The sequence below is a fragment of the Myotis lucifugus genome, unplaced genomic scaffold (genome assembly GCF_000147115.1).
Source record: "Myotis lucifugus unplaced genomic scaffold, Myoluc2.0 scaffold_2, whole genome shotgun sequence".
NCBI classification, from domain to species: domain Eukaryota; kingdom Metazoa; phylum Chordata; class Mammalia; order Chiroptera; family Vespertilionidae; genus Myotis; species Myotis lucifugus.
Genome location: NW_005871050.1, coordinates 25,767,578 through 25,783,582, shown reverse-complemented (window position 1 = coordinate 25,783,582; position 16,005 = coordinate 25,767,578). Strand labels below are relative to the sequence as shown.

Sequence of the window (16,005 nt, the reverse complement as noted above, 5' to 3'; positions counted from 1 at the left end):
AGCAAAATGATGCTAGAACCAATGGATTGCAGATTCTGGTGGGGTCAAACAACTGTTGGGGTCAAGGTTAGAGGGGGTAAACTGTACAGTGGGAAAGCTTGACTTATGGAAAGGTTGCAGATATTCATAATTATAAGGTCTCAGGAATGACTGTGAGAATAAGTGGCTGAGGTGTGATAGAGGACAGTATAGTTGGAGGAGAAGAGGCCAAGGAACTGAGAGGTCAGGAAGATAGAAAGTTCAACTAGGCATATATTGAAGTTATCAAGAAATATGACTGGAATACTTTTGGAGAGAGTAGTAATAAGTCAGATACTAATATCCTCAAGGAATATTGAGAGCTATGATCTACACATTTGTAGACAAGTGTAAAAAGGGTGTGGAGGTTGTGAGGTCTTAGGGCAGTGATGGCGAACCTTTTGAGCTCACCGTGTCAGCATTTTGAAAAACCCTAACTTAACTCTGGTGCCGTGTCACATATAGAATTTTTTTGATATTTGCAACCATAGTAAAACAAAGACATATTTTTGATATTTATTTTATATATTTAAATGCCATTTAACAAAGAAAAATCAACCAAAAAAATGAGTTCGCCATCACTGTCTTAGGGAGAAAGAAGCACCGTACTTGCATGGGCCAAAGGACCAAAACCAGTGACTACTTTAGAGGGGTAGAGATGAAGCAGGCTCCTCATTGGGAGGGGTAGGCGGGATAAGCGCAAAAGGATAAAGGGAACATTCAAAGAAGTTGCTGAAATATTGGGGATTTAGCTAAAGATTTCTCTGTGACTGCATATCCTGTTTCCTTTTCCTAGAATTCCCTTTCTTCACCTTGTGCAACTAGAAAATTTTTCTTCAATTTTTAGCAGCCAGTTCCTGCATCACTACTTTCCTGAAATTGCTATAGCAAAGATTACCAGTGACAAGTATGTTACTAAGCCCAGTGGAACGTATTTGTCTTTACTATGCCTCTGTAGAGAAGTATGTTCCCAATTTAATTTTTTGTGATGGTGGGAATGTTCTATCTCTGCACTGTCCAGTATGGTAGCCACTAGCCACATGTGGTTATTGAGCACTTGATATGTAGTGTGACTGAGGAATGAAATTTCTGATTTTAATTCATTTAAATGTAAATTGCCACATGTGGCTAGTGACAACCTTTAATTTTGTCTTCAATCCTATCTTCTCATGGATCCTCTTTCTTTTGGCAATTTTTGCTATTTCCCAGGCTCTGTCTTTGGTCCTTTACTTATATTCTGTGGACCTTTCCCTGGTGATTTTATTCATACTTTAAACTGTGTTCCAGGCCACCTTCCTCTCCTGGGTGTTAAACATGGACATCCACAGCCTATTGGACATGTCTGCTTGGATAGCCTATCGACATTCAGTGTCAGTATGCTCCAACCTGAACTCATCTCTCCCCTCAATAAACTCCTCTCAGTTATTGAAGTCATAGATCTGGGAGTCACCCTAGATATCTCTACGTCATACAAATTGCCAAGTCATCTCTATCTCTGAAGCAGAATCTGAACCAGTCTACAGTCTTGTCCCTCTCCAGTCCATCATCCACACTGCTGCCACAGCAGCCTAGCTAGCTGAAACATAAATTGACCTTGCACTCTCCTGTTTAAAAACCTTTTAATGGCTTCTCATTGTGTACAGAATAAAGGCCAAGTTCCGCAACATGGCAAACAAGGCTCTTCATGACCTGACCTTGCTTGTCTATCTCTCCAGATGCATCTCCTGACACATGTCCCCTCCCACTTTATGCTCCAGGAAGACAGACTTGCTTGTGATGACATGAAAGCAGCATGCTGTTTTCATGCCTCCACACCTTTTCTCAGGCTGTCCCGAATGTCCTTTCCTTCCTTCAAGCTCTTACCCCAAATCCTTCTTATTTTTCAAAACTCACCTCAACTGTTATCTTCTCCAGCTACCCTTCCTTGGTATCCCCATTACTTACTGTGCTTACCTGATTGCACATCTCATTGTTCAATTGTAAGCTGCAGGTTCATTCTCAATGGCAGGGGCTGTCCTTGCCTCCTTATTGTCACTGCGTAGCATGGAGTCTAGTGCCCAGTGTGCACTCAGTCGATGTTGAGTGAATGTGTAACGTGTAGAAGTGAATGAGTTGAAGGTAACGCGAAGAAGATTGGAGAACAGAATGCCACTGTGCCTAGTCTCAACTCCTTGGTAGTAAGTCCTTCCTGGGTGGGATTATAGAATTAGAGAAAGGGCCCCTGAGAGGCATCTCTGGGGATAGGTCTTTGCTGCTGGTGCTGCAATTGACTTCTTTCCCAGCACTCATAAAGCTTCTTTCTGGCAGAAACCAATTTTAGAAAAAGCTATTATCTAGGTTTCCCCCTACCTTTGGCGCTGAAATGCTTTGATCATCCCGGGATAGAAGATGCTAGCAGAAAATGTCACATATTTTTTCTTAAAATAGTAAAGAAAAGTTTTATGTGTTTAATTTTTCTAAAAGTGCTTAAGTTTCTATTTTCTTTTAGAAGAAAACTGTTTTTTTTTTCACTAGGATTATCCCAAAGACCACATCCAGATATAGAGAAAAAAAAGAATGATGTATGTTTGCATATAATTTGCATATATTTATATAGACTGGGTCATCTATTCCCAGTGTGTTTTCTTTTTCTTTCTTTATTTTTCAAAGAAATGGAATATTTGATCATCTTTGTTATGAAAAGAACCAATAACAGTAAAAAAGCTGTGGAGACCACAGTCAAAGTCTTCCTTCCTAGAGAAGAACACCTTTACAAGATTCCCTGTCTTCTAGTCTTTTATGAGATTTTGGATACCGGTGGTGAGCATGGTAAAAATAGCAGCTACCATCTGTGTGCCAAGCTAGCTACTGTGTTTACTTTTTAATATCTTATTTTACTCAGCAGCCTAGAAAGGTAGATGTTACCTCCAGTCTACATATGGGCTAGCAGGGTTAGAGGGGCAGCACAATTTGCCCAAGCTCACCCTATAGGCAGTGACAGAGGCAAGATTTAAATACAAAGCTGTCTGACCCCAAGGCCTTTGTTTTAAACCACCAAGCCAGCGGTCGCCAACCTTTCGGGCCTCATGGACCACCAGTGGTCTGCGGACCACCGGTTGGCGACTGCTACACTAAGCTGTATTTTCCATCATTAATGTACTGTTTGGTGTTGTGTCTTTCACACTTGACATTATTAGCCAGGGACTTAGCTTGTCAGATTGTCAGTTGAATGGCAGTGGACAATTACACAACATTGAGGTACCAGAGTTTACTTAACTTATCTCTCCATTTGGTTTGTTTCCAGTTTCCCAATATTTTAGTGCAGATGTAAGCATCTTTGTGCAAATAAGGGCGGTTTCTTGGTTTTTTTAGGTATTTGATGGTAGCCCTAAAAGTAAGGTTGTTGAGTCAAAGGGTTATAGTTTTATGTTTCTCCAGAAAGCCTGTGCCCTTCATTCATCCATGCAGTGGTAATTTTCTGAGTGCGTACTGTGTACCAGGTGCTGAAGGTGAAGAGGTAATTCAGTAATGGCTCCTCCCTCAGGGAACTAAATCTGGTGTGGGATGCATGATGCAACACAGAACGAATGAGACCAAAGTGGGGGGTTGGGCTAGAGGCAGTGAGAGCATTGAGAAACATGACCCCTGGCAGTGTTCCTTTTACCCCATATCACAGGGAGGGCGGAGAGGAGCACGATGAGAGAGGGTGCTGCCCAGAGGTTGAGGCCTTGTCCCAGCTTTCCCTAGGTCTGTGGCTGAGCTGCCTCCTGAATGAGGATACTTTTCCCATCTGTCCCTTTCCTGCAGCTACCACCTGGCCTACAAGGCCTGTCCTTACTACCCAGCTCTACTAGGGGGAGCCAAGCAGAGGGTGGAGGGTAGGGACGCCTGAGGAAAATGGCTTGGGGCTTGATGAGTGGAAGCCTCAGCACCTGTCAGTCCTCCAGGTCCCCTCTTCTCCCCTTTTACATCTACAGCAGCCAGAGTGACAATATAGTGCCCAATTCCCACCCATTTAGCAGATGAGAAAGTGCACCAAGCATAAGTGCATAGCTCAATGTCTTTTCACAAACCAAGCACTATGCTAGTTGCTAGGAACACAGATATGAGTCCCACATGGTCCTCGACCCCAAGGCAATCTCATCTAGACAGACAGACAAGTAAAGAAATGGTGCAACTTGGTGATGGCGGTCTGGACAAGTGGCAATGGGCATTGAGCAGTGAGTCCCCTGGAAGTGTCTGAGAGCCCAGTGCTGTGCAACTGTGACTTTGGCTGTGGTGCTGCACATCTCTCATCCAAAGTTTCTCCATCTATACAATGGAGGGATGAATTTGATACCCTCAAAGGGCCTTCAAACTCAGATGTTCTGTGAGCCTGCCTGTTGTCAGAGAGCAAGGCTGAGCTGCTCCCCGAGAAGACCCAACTTGGCTTTAGTCACCTCATCTCACTCATCTTCTGCCCTCCACCCCCACCCCACCCCATGGTGTTCCTTGGTATTCAGCTGTCTTCCTCTCTTGGTCTACATGCACTCCTGTGACTTCAGTTACCATTATGTACTGATGACACCTATAACTGGATGTTCAGCCCCATCCTCTTCACTGAATTTGTGATTCACATACAGTCATAGCTCGCTTTATTGAGCTTCACAGATATTGTGTTTTCAACATCAAGGCAAGGCCCTCCACCAGCAAAAAAATTACAATTCACTGAAGGCTCAGATAATGGTTAGCATTTTTTATAAATTAAGGTATGTACACTGTTTTTTTAAATATATTTTTATTGATTTTAGAGAGGAAAGGAGAGGGAAAGAGATAGAAACATCAATGATGAGAGAGAATCATTGATCAGTTGCCTCCTGCACATCCCCCTACTGGGGATCCAGCCTGCAACCCACTACGTACCCTTGACCGGAATCAAACCTGGAACTCTTCAGTCCACAGGCCGACACTTTATCCACTGAGCCAAATCAGCTAAGGCTGTACATTGTTTTTTTAAAGATATAATGCTATTGCATACTTAATAGACTACAATATAATATAAACATAACTTTTATATGTACTGAAACAAAAAAATATGTGGCTCGCTTTTCTGCAGTGGTCTGGAACCAAACCTGCAATATCTCTGAGATATGCCTATAATAATAAAAATAATCAGCATTTTTCAAATTCCAGATTTGACACTGCAATCATTACTTAAATTATCTCATCTATCCAAGAACCTTGTGAATTAGGCAGTGGTACCCCATTTTACAGATGAGTGATATTGAGGCTTGCTCAAGGCCTGGAGTTAATAAGTGACAAGAGCCAGGATATGAAAACCTGTGTCTGCCAGGATCCGGTGCCCACAGTCACCCATCACACCGTATTTTCTACAGTGCATCCAGGTATCAAAGGGATATTTCCACTGTGATATTCCACAGACACCTCAATTTCAACATGCCCAAAATTGGCCTCATCATTTCCCTACCTTCTCTCCAATCTGCTTTTTCCTTTCTTTTCCATCACAATAAATGGCACTGTCAACACAATGATGCCCAAACTAGAAGCCTTCCAAGCTTCCTAGATCCTTCCTCACCCTTCCTCCCAACATCCAATCTTCCACCATTTCCTAGTGATTTTCCTCCACTTTTCTCCAGCCCCACTGCTATTATGTTTGAAGGCCATCCATCCTTTTCTCTCTTCGGGTTCATGCAGCAGTCTCCTTATCAGTCTCCCAGCCTCTGCTCCCTCTGCTCCCTCTGCTCCAGGCCATCCCCCACATATGAGTAGGCCAGGGTGATCTTTTTCAAGTAAAGGTCTGATCGAATCACTTTCCAGCTTCAAAGCTTCCACTGTTTTCTATGGCTCTGCAGCAGAGCTCTAAGCTGGCCACCTGTGGGCTGAAATCCATCTAAGAAGACATGTTTTGTTTGGTCCATTGATCTTGCTTAAAACATTTTTAATTATTTGCCAACATTTAGAAATCAGGAAATTCCACATGGAAGTTCATATTTCTGGCTTCTCTTGCAAAAGTGGGAAAAAAACTGGCAATTTTAGGCCCACATCCTTGCAGGGCAATGATTGGCTGGAACTGAGTGGTGGTTGCCCTCTTTAGAAAGGGCATGGGCTTTCCAGTTGGCCAGTCTCCAGCATCCCTAATATCTCTTTGTCCCTGGCCACTCCCCTGCTCCCAGTCACCTGCCAGAGACTTGAGGCATTTGGGCTCATGACCCTGCAGCATAGGATGGAGCCCAAAGCCCTCAGCCTGGCTCCTAAAGTCCTACATGGCCCAGCTTGGAGCAGACCAGCTCTGCCAACCTCTTAAGTCTTACTTCAGCTCTCTACCCCAGCACACTCTCCTCTGTGGTCCCAGCTCTTACCCATTGTTCTCTGAATTGTGTGGCTCCCCACCCACATCTGCCTTAGTGTAGGCTGCTGCTTTGGCATACCCAGGCCCCTTCTTAAGTCCCATTTGCCCTTCAGGACTCTGTGCCCACTGAAACAAGAAGTAGTTCTTGTTTCCACACCTTTCCCCCAAAGCTGAGTTCTGGTCTTCCATCATTCTATGTCGTGCAGACCTTGGTCACCGTACCCATCATATTGGTTTATAATGGTTGACTGCCTTGTCTTCCTCCCCTGCCAGACTGTGAGTCTGAGATTGCAGGGAGCCTTTCTTTTTTATCTTCCTATCCCCAAAGCTTGGCACAAGGCTTAGAATATAATAGCTGCTAATAACCGATGAATGAAAGGATGAATCAGTATAAGACTTACTTGGGAAAATACTACTCCAGAATGTAATGTTGCCACCTACTTGCTTGTGGTAGAGGATTCCAGGTTCCTTTCATTCTGGACCACTTCCCTCCAAGTCTCCATTCAGGGTGACACAACATTCTATAAACCATACTCCTGCCCTGCAAGCTATGGAATACATCTAAGCCTACTGAGATGGTGGTTCTTAGTGACATAGAGGGAAAAGATATCATTCTTTGTATACCAGGAGAAGGAGTTGTCTAGCAGTTGGGATATGGCACAACCATTGGATGTGGCACATTCTTTAGTTATTTGAATAATAATAATGGTGTGATAATTATAGCATCTAACACACATTTACATTGTAACAGATCTCGTTCTAATAGCTCTCAATTTATTATGTATTTTACTCCTCACAACAACTTTAAGAAGGAGGTAGGACTGTTATCCCCATTTTAGAGAAAACTCAACTGAGATTTGGGGAGTTTAAACAACTTTTTCAGGGTCACACAGCCAGTAAGTGGTAGAATCCAAATTTAAAACCAAATCTGTCTGATATCAAAGTTTATATTCTCAACCACCATACCATACCCAATAAATGACATTTCTCTTCTGAAACATGAGGGAGTGATTAAAATAAATGTAGAAATAAAGGAGATACACACACACACACACACACACACACACACACACACACACACACACACACACACACTGAGTGGCCAGATTATGTTTGTAGGCAAATTAGCTATAATTTCGTGCTGAAGTTACTAGAGGGCCAGACCATTATAAATAGGGAAGCAGGTTATTTACCACGACAGTAGAAGTGATTTTTTTCTGAAGATATGGGTAAACAACACTATTTAACAGCCTTTGAACGTGGGATATATTTGAATGTGAATGGCCAGATTATTATAACCACCTGACGTTTGTAGGCAAATTAGCTGTACACTGCATCATATGCGATATGGAAGCCAAAGGCCTGTTCGAACACCTTTGCTGTCTGCAGTTACCAAGATAAAATGTCTCCAATTCGCACAGGAACACAAGGTTTGGACAGCTGAGCATTGAAAAAAAGTCACGTGGTCTGATGAATCACGTTTCCAGTTGCATCATGCAGATGGCAGAGTGAGAATTGGGCAGAAACAGCATGAAAGCATGCACCCCACATGCATGAGTACAGCCCTTCAAGCTGGTGGGGGCAGTGTTATGGTTTGGGGCATGTTTTCCTGGCATGATTTGGGCCCTTTAATTTGTGTGGAACAACGTCTGAATAACACAACATACCTAAGTATCGCTGATCAGGTTCATCCTATCATGTTGATGGCGCGTCCCAATGGAGATGGCTTCTTCCAACAAGACAATGCTCCATGCCACGGTGCTCATATTGTGCAGGAGTGGTTTCAAGAACATGAGGGAGACTTTACCTTGCTTAGGTGGCCCCCACAATCACCAGATCTCAATCCAATTGAGCATTTGTGGGACGCAGTCAAAAGAGCCATCAGGCAGCTGGTTCCACAACCATCAAATCTCACAGAACTGGACAGTGCTATTCATCAGGCCTGGTGTCAGATTCCTCGCATCACCTTTCAACATCTGGTGGAGTCAATGCCAAGAAGAATCGCCACAGTATTGAAGGCAAAAGGTGGCCCAACGAAGTACTGCTGGGGTGGTCATAATAATCTGGCCACTCATAATAATATATATCCCACATTCAAGGGCTGTTAAATCGTGTTATTTACCCATATCCTCAGAAAAAAATCACTTCCACTGTTGTGGTAAAAAACCTGATTCCCTATTTATAATGGTCTGGCCCTCTAGCAACTTCAGCGTGAAATTTGCCTACAAACGTCAGGTGGTCATAATAATCTGGCCACTCAGTGTGTGTGTGTGTGTGTGTGTGTGTGTGTGTGTGTGTGTGTGTGTAACAGTAATTTAAAAAGAAAGAAAAGAAAAGGAACCTCTAAAGCACAGAGAAAAGAACCAAGGAGACACCCCCTCAGGTTAGCAGTAGCTGCATTTGGGTAATTGAGTGCTGAGGATGTTTTTCTTCTTTTTCTCCAAATGTTTCTTCTTTTAACATTTTCTAAATTTCCCTTAATGAGCTTGTATTACTTTTAAAAATCAAATGTAATGATGTCTTAACTCAATATATTCAAAATATTATTTCAACATGTATTCAATATAAAAATTAAGATATTTTACATTTTTCATATGCAAAATCTGTGTATTTTGCACTTATAGCATATTTCAATTCTAGTTACATTTATTTTATTTTATTACTTTTACAATAAATAAAAGCCCTCTCTTTGTAATGGCCCCAGCATTACATGGCAGAACAGAGGTTGGGAGGGGGCTGATTGGAGTACCCAGATAGCAGGGCTGTCTCTTAGGTAGCTGTCACCGAGGAGTGAAAGGAGGTAATCGGCAGGCAGCAGCTGTGGCCTCAGCACCTGCACCTCGTGGGGCAAAGGAGGAGAAGTGGGTCACCAACCCGGCTATCTCACCATCTCCCCTTTTCTTCCAGGTGCTTACACCCCAGAGCCCCTCAGCAGTTTCCGGTGGGCCCTTCTCTCAACTGGCCTCATGTTCTTTTATCACTTCAGCATCTTACAGATCCTGGGCCTGGTAAGTTCAGTTCTATCCCCTTCTATCCCCTCTGTTTGGAGTTCTCCATAAATCTTGATAATCCTGGTTGGCGCTGGTGTATCGTTTTGTTTTAAAAATACAAGATGCCAAAGGCCAAGATGTCAGATTGTTGTGTCTGGGTTACTGATTTATGATCTATAGCCTTGGCTTCTCTAAAGAGTTTTCTGAATCCTTTAGTATTGGCTGTTTCTTTCATACATCTGGAGGCAAGGATGCCGCCTTTTACTCCTGGCCACTTGGGTTGGAAACAGTGAGCTGCAATTGGAAGGTAGTTTGCTGTGGATCCCATGGGGAGGAGGACCCTAACCCTCACTCGGGGCCTGGGTAGGCTTTTGAGCCTATTCCCAGACCTTGAGATATGTGGTCAGCGGAAGTGCAATGTTGGGGCACCCCTGTGGCATTCTGGGCTGTTCAAACCTGTCTGGAGTGTGGATGATAGCTAGACTCAGTAGTTGAGTTACCCAGAGCTCAAGATTGCTGACTGCATGGTTGTCTATTGGTGGCAAAGTGGATGTAAGGAGCTCAGGCCTGGGGCTGGGGGTCAGGAGACCCAAGTTCAAGTCCTAGCTCTGCCACTGCTCTGGGTAAGTCACTTCATTCTCAAGGGTGGAGAGGTCTCCACCCCTCTGTGACATGGTACAAAACCCCAACCTCCCCAACAGGTGGTGAGGACTTCTCTTTAATGTGAATGGGCTTGAAGGGCTTTGGAAGGAAGGTGCTGTGGCGTCCTTGGGGCAGGAGTGGCATGTCTGGTTTTGTGTGTGAGCGGCAGTAATGTAGCATTTTCCTTGTGGAGCCTTTCGGGACCTGGCAGGTTTCGGGCATGTAACCGATGTCACCAGTGCCTTTGTAGAAGCAGTTACCTTCTCTTCCCACCCTGGCATATTATTCTGCTCTGGTTTACTTTGGAGTGTGGTTTGCACTCCTGGCTGAAGGTGTGAATGCTTCATGCACAATAGGAATAAAGTAGTATGATCTTCACACCCTTATTCATACTGCTCTCTACTGAGTCTCCTTGATTCCAGAGAAGTCAGTGTCCTCATGTCACCATACTCAGTCCCACTTCCGGGCCTGGCTTAGGCCATGCCTCCTACAAGGAAGGCTCTGCTTACTCCATTTCTTGCCATGACACCCATCCATCCTTCATGAGTCCATTCAGGCGCCACTTCCTTCATGAAATCATTCCTGAAGACTTGGCCCCCATTCTGTATACTCTGCAGATCTCCTGGTGGGGAACACCCGGTGAGCTCCGTCTGGTCTGAGGTCAAATATGGCAAATTGATCACCCCAACTTGATTGGTTGCCAGTTATGTGGAGGCAGGGACCATGCCATTGACTGTTCTTTTCTCCCATAACACGTCTCCAGGAACTAGGCACATAGTGGATGCTTAGGAATAGCAACGGGCCCTACACTCAACCTAGAAGGCAAGATGGAGCAAAACCAAACAGCTTTTCCAGTGGACGGCCTTCCCCATCACCTCCTGTGGGCTCTAGCCTTGACCCACTCCTAAAACCTAGGGGAGAAAAATCCCGTTTATGAGCAGGTGGGGATTTGTCAATCCCTACTTGTCTAGTCCCCCTTTAGGTAGAGATGGCTGAACTGGCAGAAGCCAGAGAAAGCCTAAGGATGGTAAACGCTCACTCTACCTCCCTTGTCCCTGCAGGTCACCGAAGTGAATTTGAACAACATGCTGTGTCCGGCCGTCTCAGACCCATTCTACGGCCCCTGGTATCGCATCTGGGCCTCGGGACACCAGACTCTCATGACCATGACCCACGGGAAGCTGGTCATCCTGTTCTCATACATGGTTGGGCCCTTGTGTAAATATCTGCTGGATTTGCTCCGGCTTCCAGCCAAAAAAATAGACTGAAGGTGCTTTTTTTTCTCCCCGAGGAAACAAGTCCTGACTTGACTTGGAGAACACCCAGTTCTTAATGAAATCATGGGAGAGGGCAGTAGGATATTTGGTGTATTTCCTTTTTCCTCCTCTCTGTCCCTTTCTTCCACCACTCTTCCTTCCCCAGCTCTTCCTCCCAGGATGTCACCTGGAACCTGAGGTATAGTGCTGACGGCTGGATTTGTCCTCCTCCCCTTTGCTCTTTCTCCCTGCTCCTAGTGGCCTTATACGGAGAGACGGTAGTCAGTAGCTTTCACTGCTTGTTGGTGCTTTAACAATAGCTGGTTGAGGATAAAGGGAACAACAAGCAGTAGTACTTTTGGCATCGCAGTGATGAGATTGGTTGCAATTCATTTCTCCACTGCCAGGGACCTACAGATTTATGCTGGGGTCCCCTTTTGTCTCCAGCATAGCCCCCACCATAAGGGGACTGAGGCCTTGTTTCTATACCAGCGGCAAGCCAAGAGCCAAGGGACTTCCCAGCTCATGGCCAAAATAGAACTGGCCAGATTCTTCCCATTGGTGTCCCATGACTCAAAGCAAGCAGCCAACCAGCCACATTCTCCAGGAGGCTGCCTGCAGTGGGAGGTGGGGCACTACCCAGCCCAAAGGTTTGATTCCATTGAGGAGGATAGAGAGCTGTTGCAGTGGCAAATCCAAAGTGAACAAGGTTAAAATGTCCACAACTAATACTAAGCAGGACCCTGGGTACATTCTGCCAGTGGAGCTGAGAACTGACCCATATTCCAATCAGAAGTGAGCATAGAAATTAATCAGCAGAAGTGGTAACTTGAGAAAATAGTGATTTGAATCATATGCTCCAGTTTAGTTTAATATTGATAGTAGATTCCTCTTTAATATTGAGTGCCCCTTAAATATTCTCTTTCTCTTTCTCTCTCTCTCTCTCTCTTTTTAAAGGCAGCTTCAGGGAAGGATGAGCTAGAGTTGTTGTTGTTTTTTTGTAGGGTTTTTTTTGTGTGTGTTTTGTTTTTGTTTGTTTGTTTTTTGCCTTTTGTTTATTTGCTTGCTCATTTGTTTTAGGGTGTTTGAGTTTGGAGAATCCTTGCATCAGGGCCTATCTCTAGAGGGGCTCTTGTCAATATATTTTGTGGTCTTACAGGATATGTCAGCATCCAGGTTTGGGGAAGATACAGATCCTGCTGGTATTGTTTCCCTAGGTCCAGATGTTGTCACTGTAGCCAGACTCAGTGCTGAATTGTTTAGCTTGGGAGTCATCACAAGCTCCCCACCCCGAAGCCCATGTCTAGTTTGAAAGGGAGGTATCAAGGAATCAAGTCCCCAGGGTGGAGATTCACATGCTCCAAGTGGAAGGCCTTTTGTTGAAAGACTTGAGCTCAGTCATGCATGGATCTCAAAAAGGGAGGCAGTAGCTTGGCTTTTGCTGATTTCTTGTTAGCTCATACTAAGAACAGATTTGCTTAAGAACAGAAAAGAACCCTGGCTGGTGTGGCTCAGTTGGTTGAGCTTTGTCCCATGCACCAAGAGGTTTGATTCCCATTCAGGGCATATGCCCAGTTTGCAGGCTTGATCCCCAGTAGGGGGCGTGCAGGAGGCAGCTGATCTATGTTTCTTTCTTTCCCACTTTTCCTCTCTCAAAAAATAAATTTTAAAAACATTAAAAAACACACAGAGAAAATATGGTTTAATGACTTCCTCTGGTGAGCCTCCCCTTCCATCTCCCCCTCTAGGCAACCCATTTGCTCTGGGCCTGTTTCAATAATTCAGGTGTTCCTGTATTAGATGTGTAGATTGAGCTTCGGTGACTCAGTGATCATGATTTTAGCAAATGGACCTACAGGAGGCAGTAGAATGTAGGAGAGTCTCTGAATAAGGTAAGGCCCAGGGAAGCAATCATGGAACCACCCTTTTACAGAGGCCTGCTGGCACTGAGGTGATCAATCTCCAGGGGTTGGGGGAACAGGAGGCAGAAAACTGGGTACTCTTAGTTCCCATGAGCTCCTTATGACATGTAATCTTCATTTTCTGCTGTCTTTGCGGGCTTGGACAAGTTTTTCTTAGTGTCTCTCACCTTAGGGTTGCCTTCCAGAAGAGGCACCTTTTGATTGGCTTGATTTTCCTTGCCCACCATCAAACTGCTGTGTGTAGACTGGGCTGATGAGGAAATGTGCAAGGCCTCAGTGCCCCTCGGCCTCTTCACAAAAGAAAAAGTTGGAAGGAGGTCATGGGTGGAGCCCTTGAGGGCCTGTCCTGTCCCCTACCAGTACATGGAATCTTTGTAGGCAGATGATGTACCTCAGCTGACCACAGTGGCATAAGTGACTCTGAATGAGCTCTCTTTCTCTCTGTCTGTGTGGCATGGCACAGGTTGCCAGTCAGCCTGAGCTTTCCTTGCATTGGAATGCTTCTAAAAGCTTGCCTTTGCCCTGGCTACAGCTCACTGTCCCAATCTAGCTGGCATTTTCTGCTGCTTGGAAGAAGTGAGTGAAAGCCATGTGCCTGCTCCGGCCAGGCCAGAGACAGATACACCTGTCAGGGGAAGGAGGAAGTGAAGGGGAGATGCAGGGTTTCTGGGGGCCAGGTTGGCTCAGAAACATATAGGTAGAAGAAACAGAGAGTGAGCCTAGTCCAGAGGTCCCACAGGGAGCCAGGGATTGTGTTTGGGGTGTTAAGGAGCAGCATGCACCTGAATTGGTCTGTACCTCACTCTTAAAGGTAACCTGACCAGAACCATAGCAGCCTGCCTAGAGGGTGGCGCCCTTCCCAGTGGGCCCAGACTGCCTAGCTCCTCCCCAGAGCTTTCCTCTCAGTGCCAAGGAGGTTTCCCAACCACCCTAGCCAAGTTTCCATGTCATTAGCCAGCGTGTGGGAGCTTGGTGTGTGTCTGAGAGAGTGTCTGTAGAAGTGGACAGTTTCTTTTAAAACAGCCCTAAGGAGAGAAGTGAGTGTTCCCTCAAGCCCCTGGGTAGCCTTGGCCAAGAATCTGGGCCAATGAAAACAGTCTGGTCAGCTGCTCAACTTGTGGCATCAGCTCATAATAGCAGAAGTATGGACCGTCTGCTTGTGGTCTCAGTATTTGGTTTTGTACACCGAAGATGATCTGGCTCATCTTCTTCCCAGTGATGCATACCTCTGTGCGCTTGTGAGAAAAGTACAGACTCAGTTTCCCCAAGTCAATATTCTCTCTTTATCCTTGAACTTCCCAGAATTCACAGAAGCTGCTTGCAGGGTGGTTGGGATACATGGGGTGGTCGGCACACTTTACCATCTAGTACCACAAGTCTAGGTATCAGATCATCTCTCTTGCCACAGCCTCAGCCAGAGCTTTGCTATTCGTGCTCATTGATAATTCAATGTTTTGGGGAGTGGGCACAGCTCCCCACAAATGACAAGTTGTCAGCAGGTCTCCTGGCACTGTTGGGACTGGGTGGTGCCTGGAAGTAATCTGGGTGACTCAGTGGGTGAAAGAAGGCCCTTCCTCCTGCTCCCTTGGCCAAAAAGACTTCCCTGGATTTGTAGATGTTGATCCAGATTCATATGTCCTCTTTGGAAGACTGAAGAGGAGGTATTGGAGGAGAAAAGAAGGGTAGATGCAGGGTAAGATGCAGATGCAGTGCTGGTTTTGGTAAATCTGGAGCAGGCATAAGAAAGGGGGTCCCACAGGCCCTCTCGTGCTTCTTGTCAAGGCCCCAGACTGAGAAGGGCCTTCCTGCTGCATGCCCTGCCTGCCCTCTGGATGGTGGGTAGAGTCCTGACAGAGAGTGAGCCTTCCTCTTCTGTATATAGACTGAGCCAGTTTGTGCTCAGGAAAACCTAGTCATTTGTTGTTGATCTTGTCTGTGACATTTTTGTACAGTGGATTGCTACTGAGTGGCACGAAACAAAACAAAAGTCAATTTAAGCAAAGCTCTTGTTTTGGAAACTTGCTTTCTTTTGGTGTCAGTTTTGTATTATATTTTAAAGAATTCTTCATTTATATTGGTGTTATTGTGGTACAGAGAATAAGATAGTCTGATCTGTAATTATTTCTGCCAGAAAATTGGCAAATGACTCTTTCCCTCTTACTGCCCCCCTTCCCCCATCCTTCCTCATTCCCAAGACAGATTGCTATGCACTGGGCAGACCATCCCTGTCGTCACTCCTTCTCCTCTGTGACTCCCTTTAGGACCAGTCTTTCTAATCCCTTTAAACAGCAGCAGGGTGAGTATTTTTTCTAAGCTGGTTCTTGGGTGCTCTGTGCCCCCACCAGTTTGCTCACCTCTTGGGGCATTTTGTAACATGTTTTCCCAGTTTTCTATAACCTTTTGATTGTACTGAAATGGTTTCTGCAATCACCTTTGGAAATAAATAGTCATTAATTTGTGTACTTGGCATTCTGCATTTTAGTCTTAGGTGTTTTTATTGTTGAAGATCCCTGAATGGAAAGGAACCCTCACCATTGGACTTGCTGTTACAATGTTTTCTTCATTTACTGTTATTAAAAGATTTATGAGAACCCAGGAGTCTTGGCCTTGCTTCCCAGAACCCTCTCAGAAGGCCCTCTGCTTTGAAAAGTAGACAAAAGAGGCTGTTAGTCACACACACCATGGAGGGGACCACCAAAGGGCAGCTAGTGCTCTCAGCACAGCTTTGCCCTGGGATCTGTGTGGCAGGATGTGTGGCCTTGAATTCCCACATGCTGCCTGCTTCCACCAGGGCTGCCAGGGACCCAGGGAGTCTTTTGCTCTTAGCCAAGCTTGTCTGCTGGGGACAT

At 45.2% G+C, this 16,005-nt stretch overlaps 1 protein-coding gene across 4 annotated transcripts in view; it reads left to right on the top strand.

Annotated features, from left to right (window-relative positions):
- TMEM164 (transmembrane protein 164) overlaps window positions 1-15,747 on the top strand; it is a 213,864-nt gene extending 198,117 nt beyond the window's left edge. For 3 of the 4 annotated variants that reach the window (XM_006082238.3, XM_014459412.2, XM_023758638.1), the window contains 2 exons: window positions 9,254-9,354; window positions 11,040-15,747. In XM_006082238.3, the coding sequence (XP_006082300.1) occupies window positions 9,254-9,354; window positions 11,040-11,246 (308 nt within the window). In that variant the 3' untranslated portion in view covers window positions 11,247-15,747. The remainder of the gene's footprint in view (window positions 1-9,253; window positions 9,355-11,039) is intronic. The other variant, XM_023758636.1, reaches the window with a different exon arrangement.
- The last annotated feature ends 258 nt before the right edge of the window (window positions 15,748-16,005 follow it).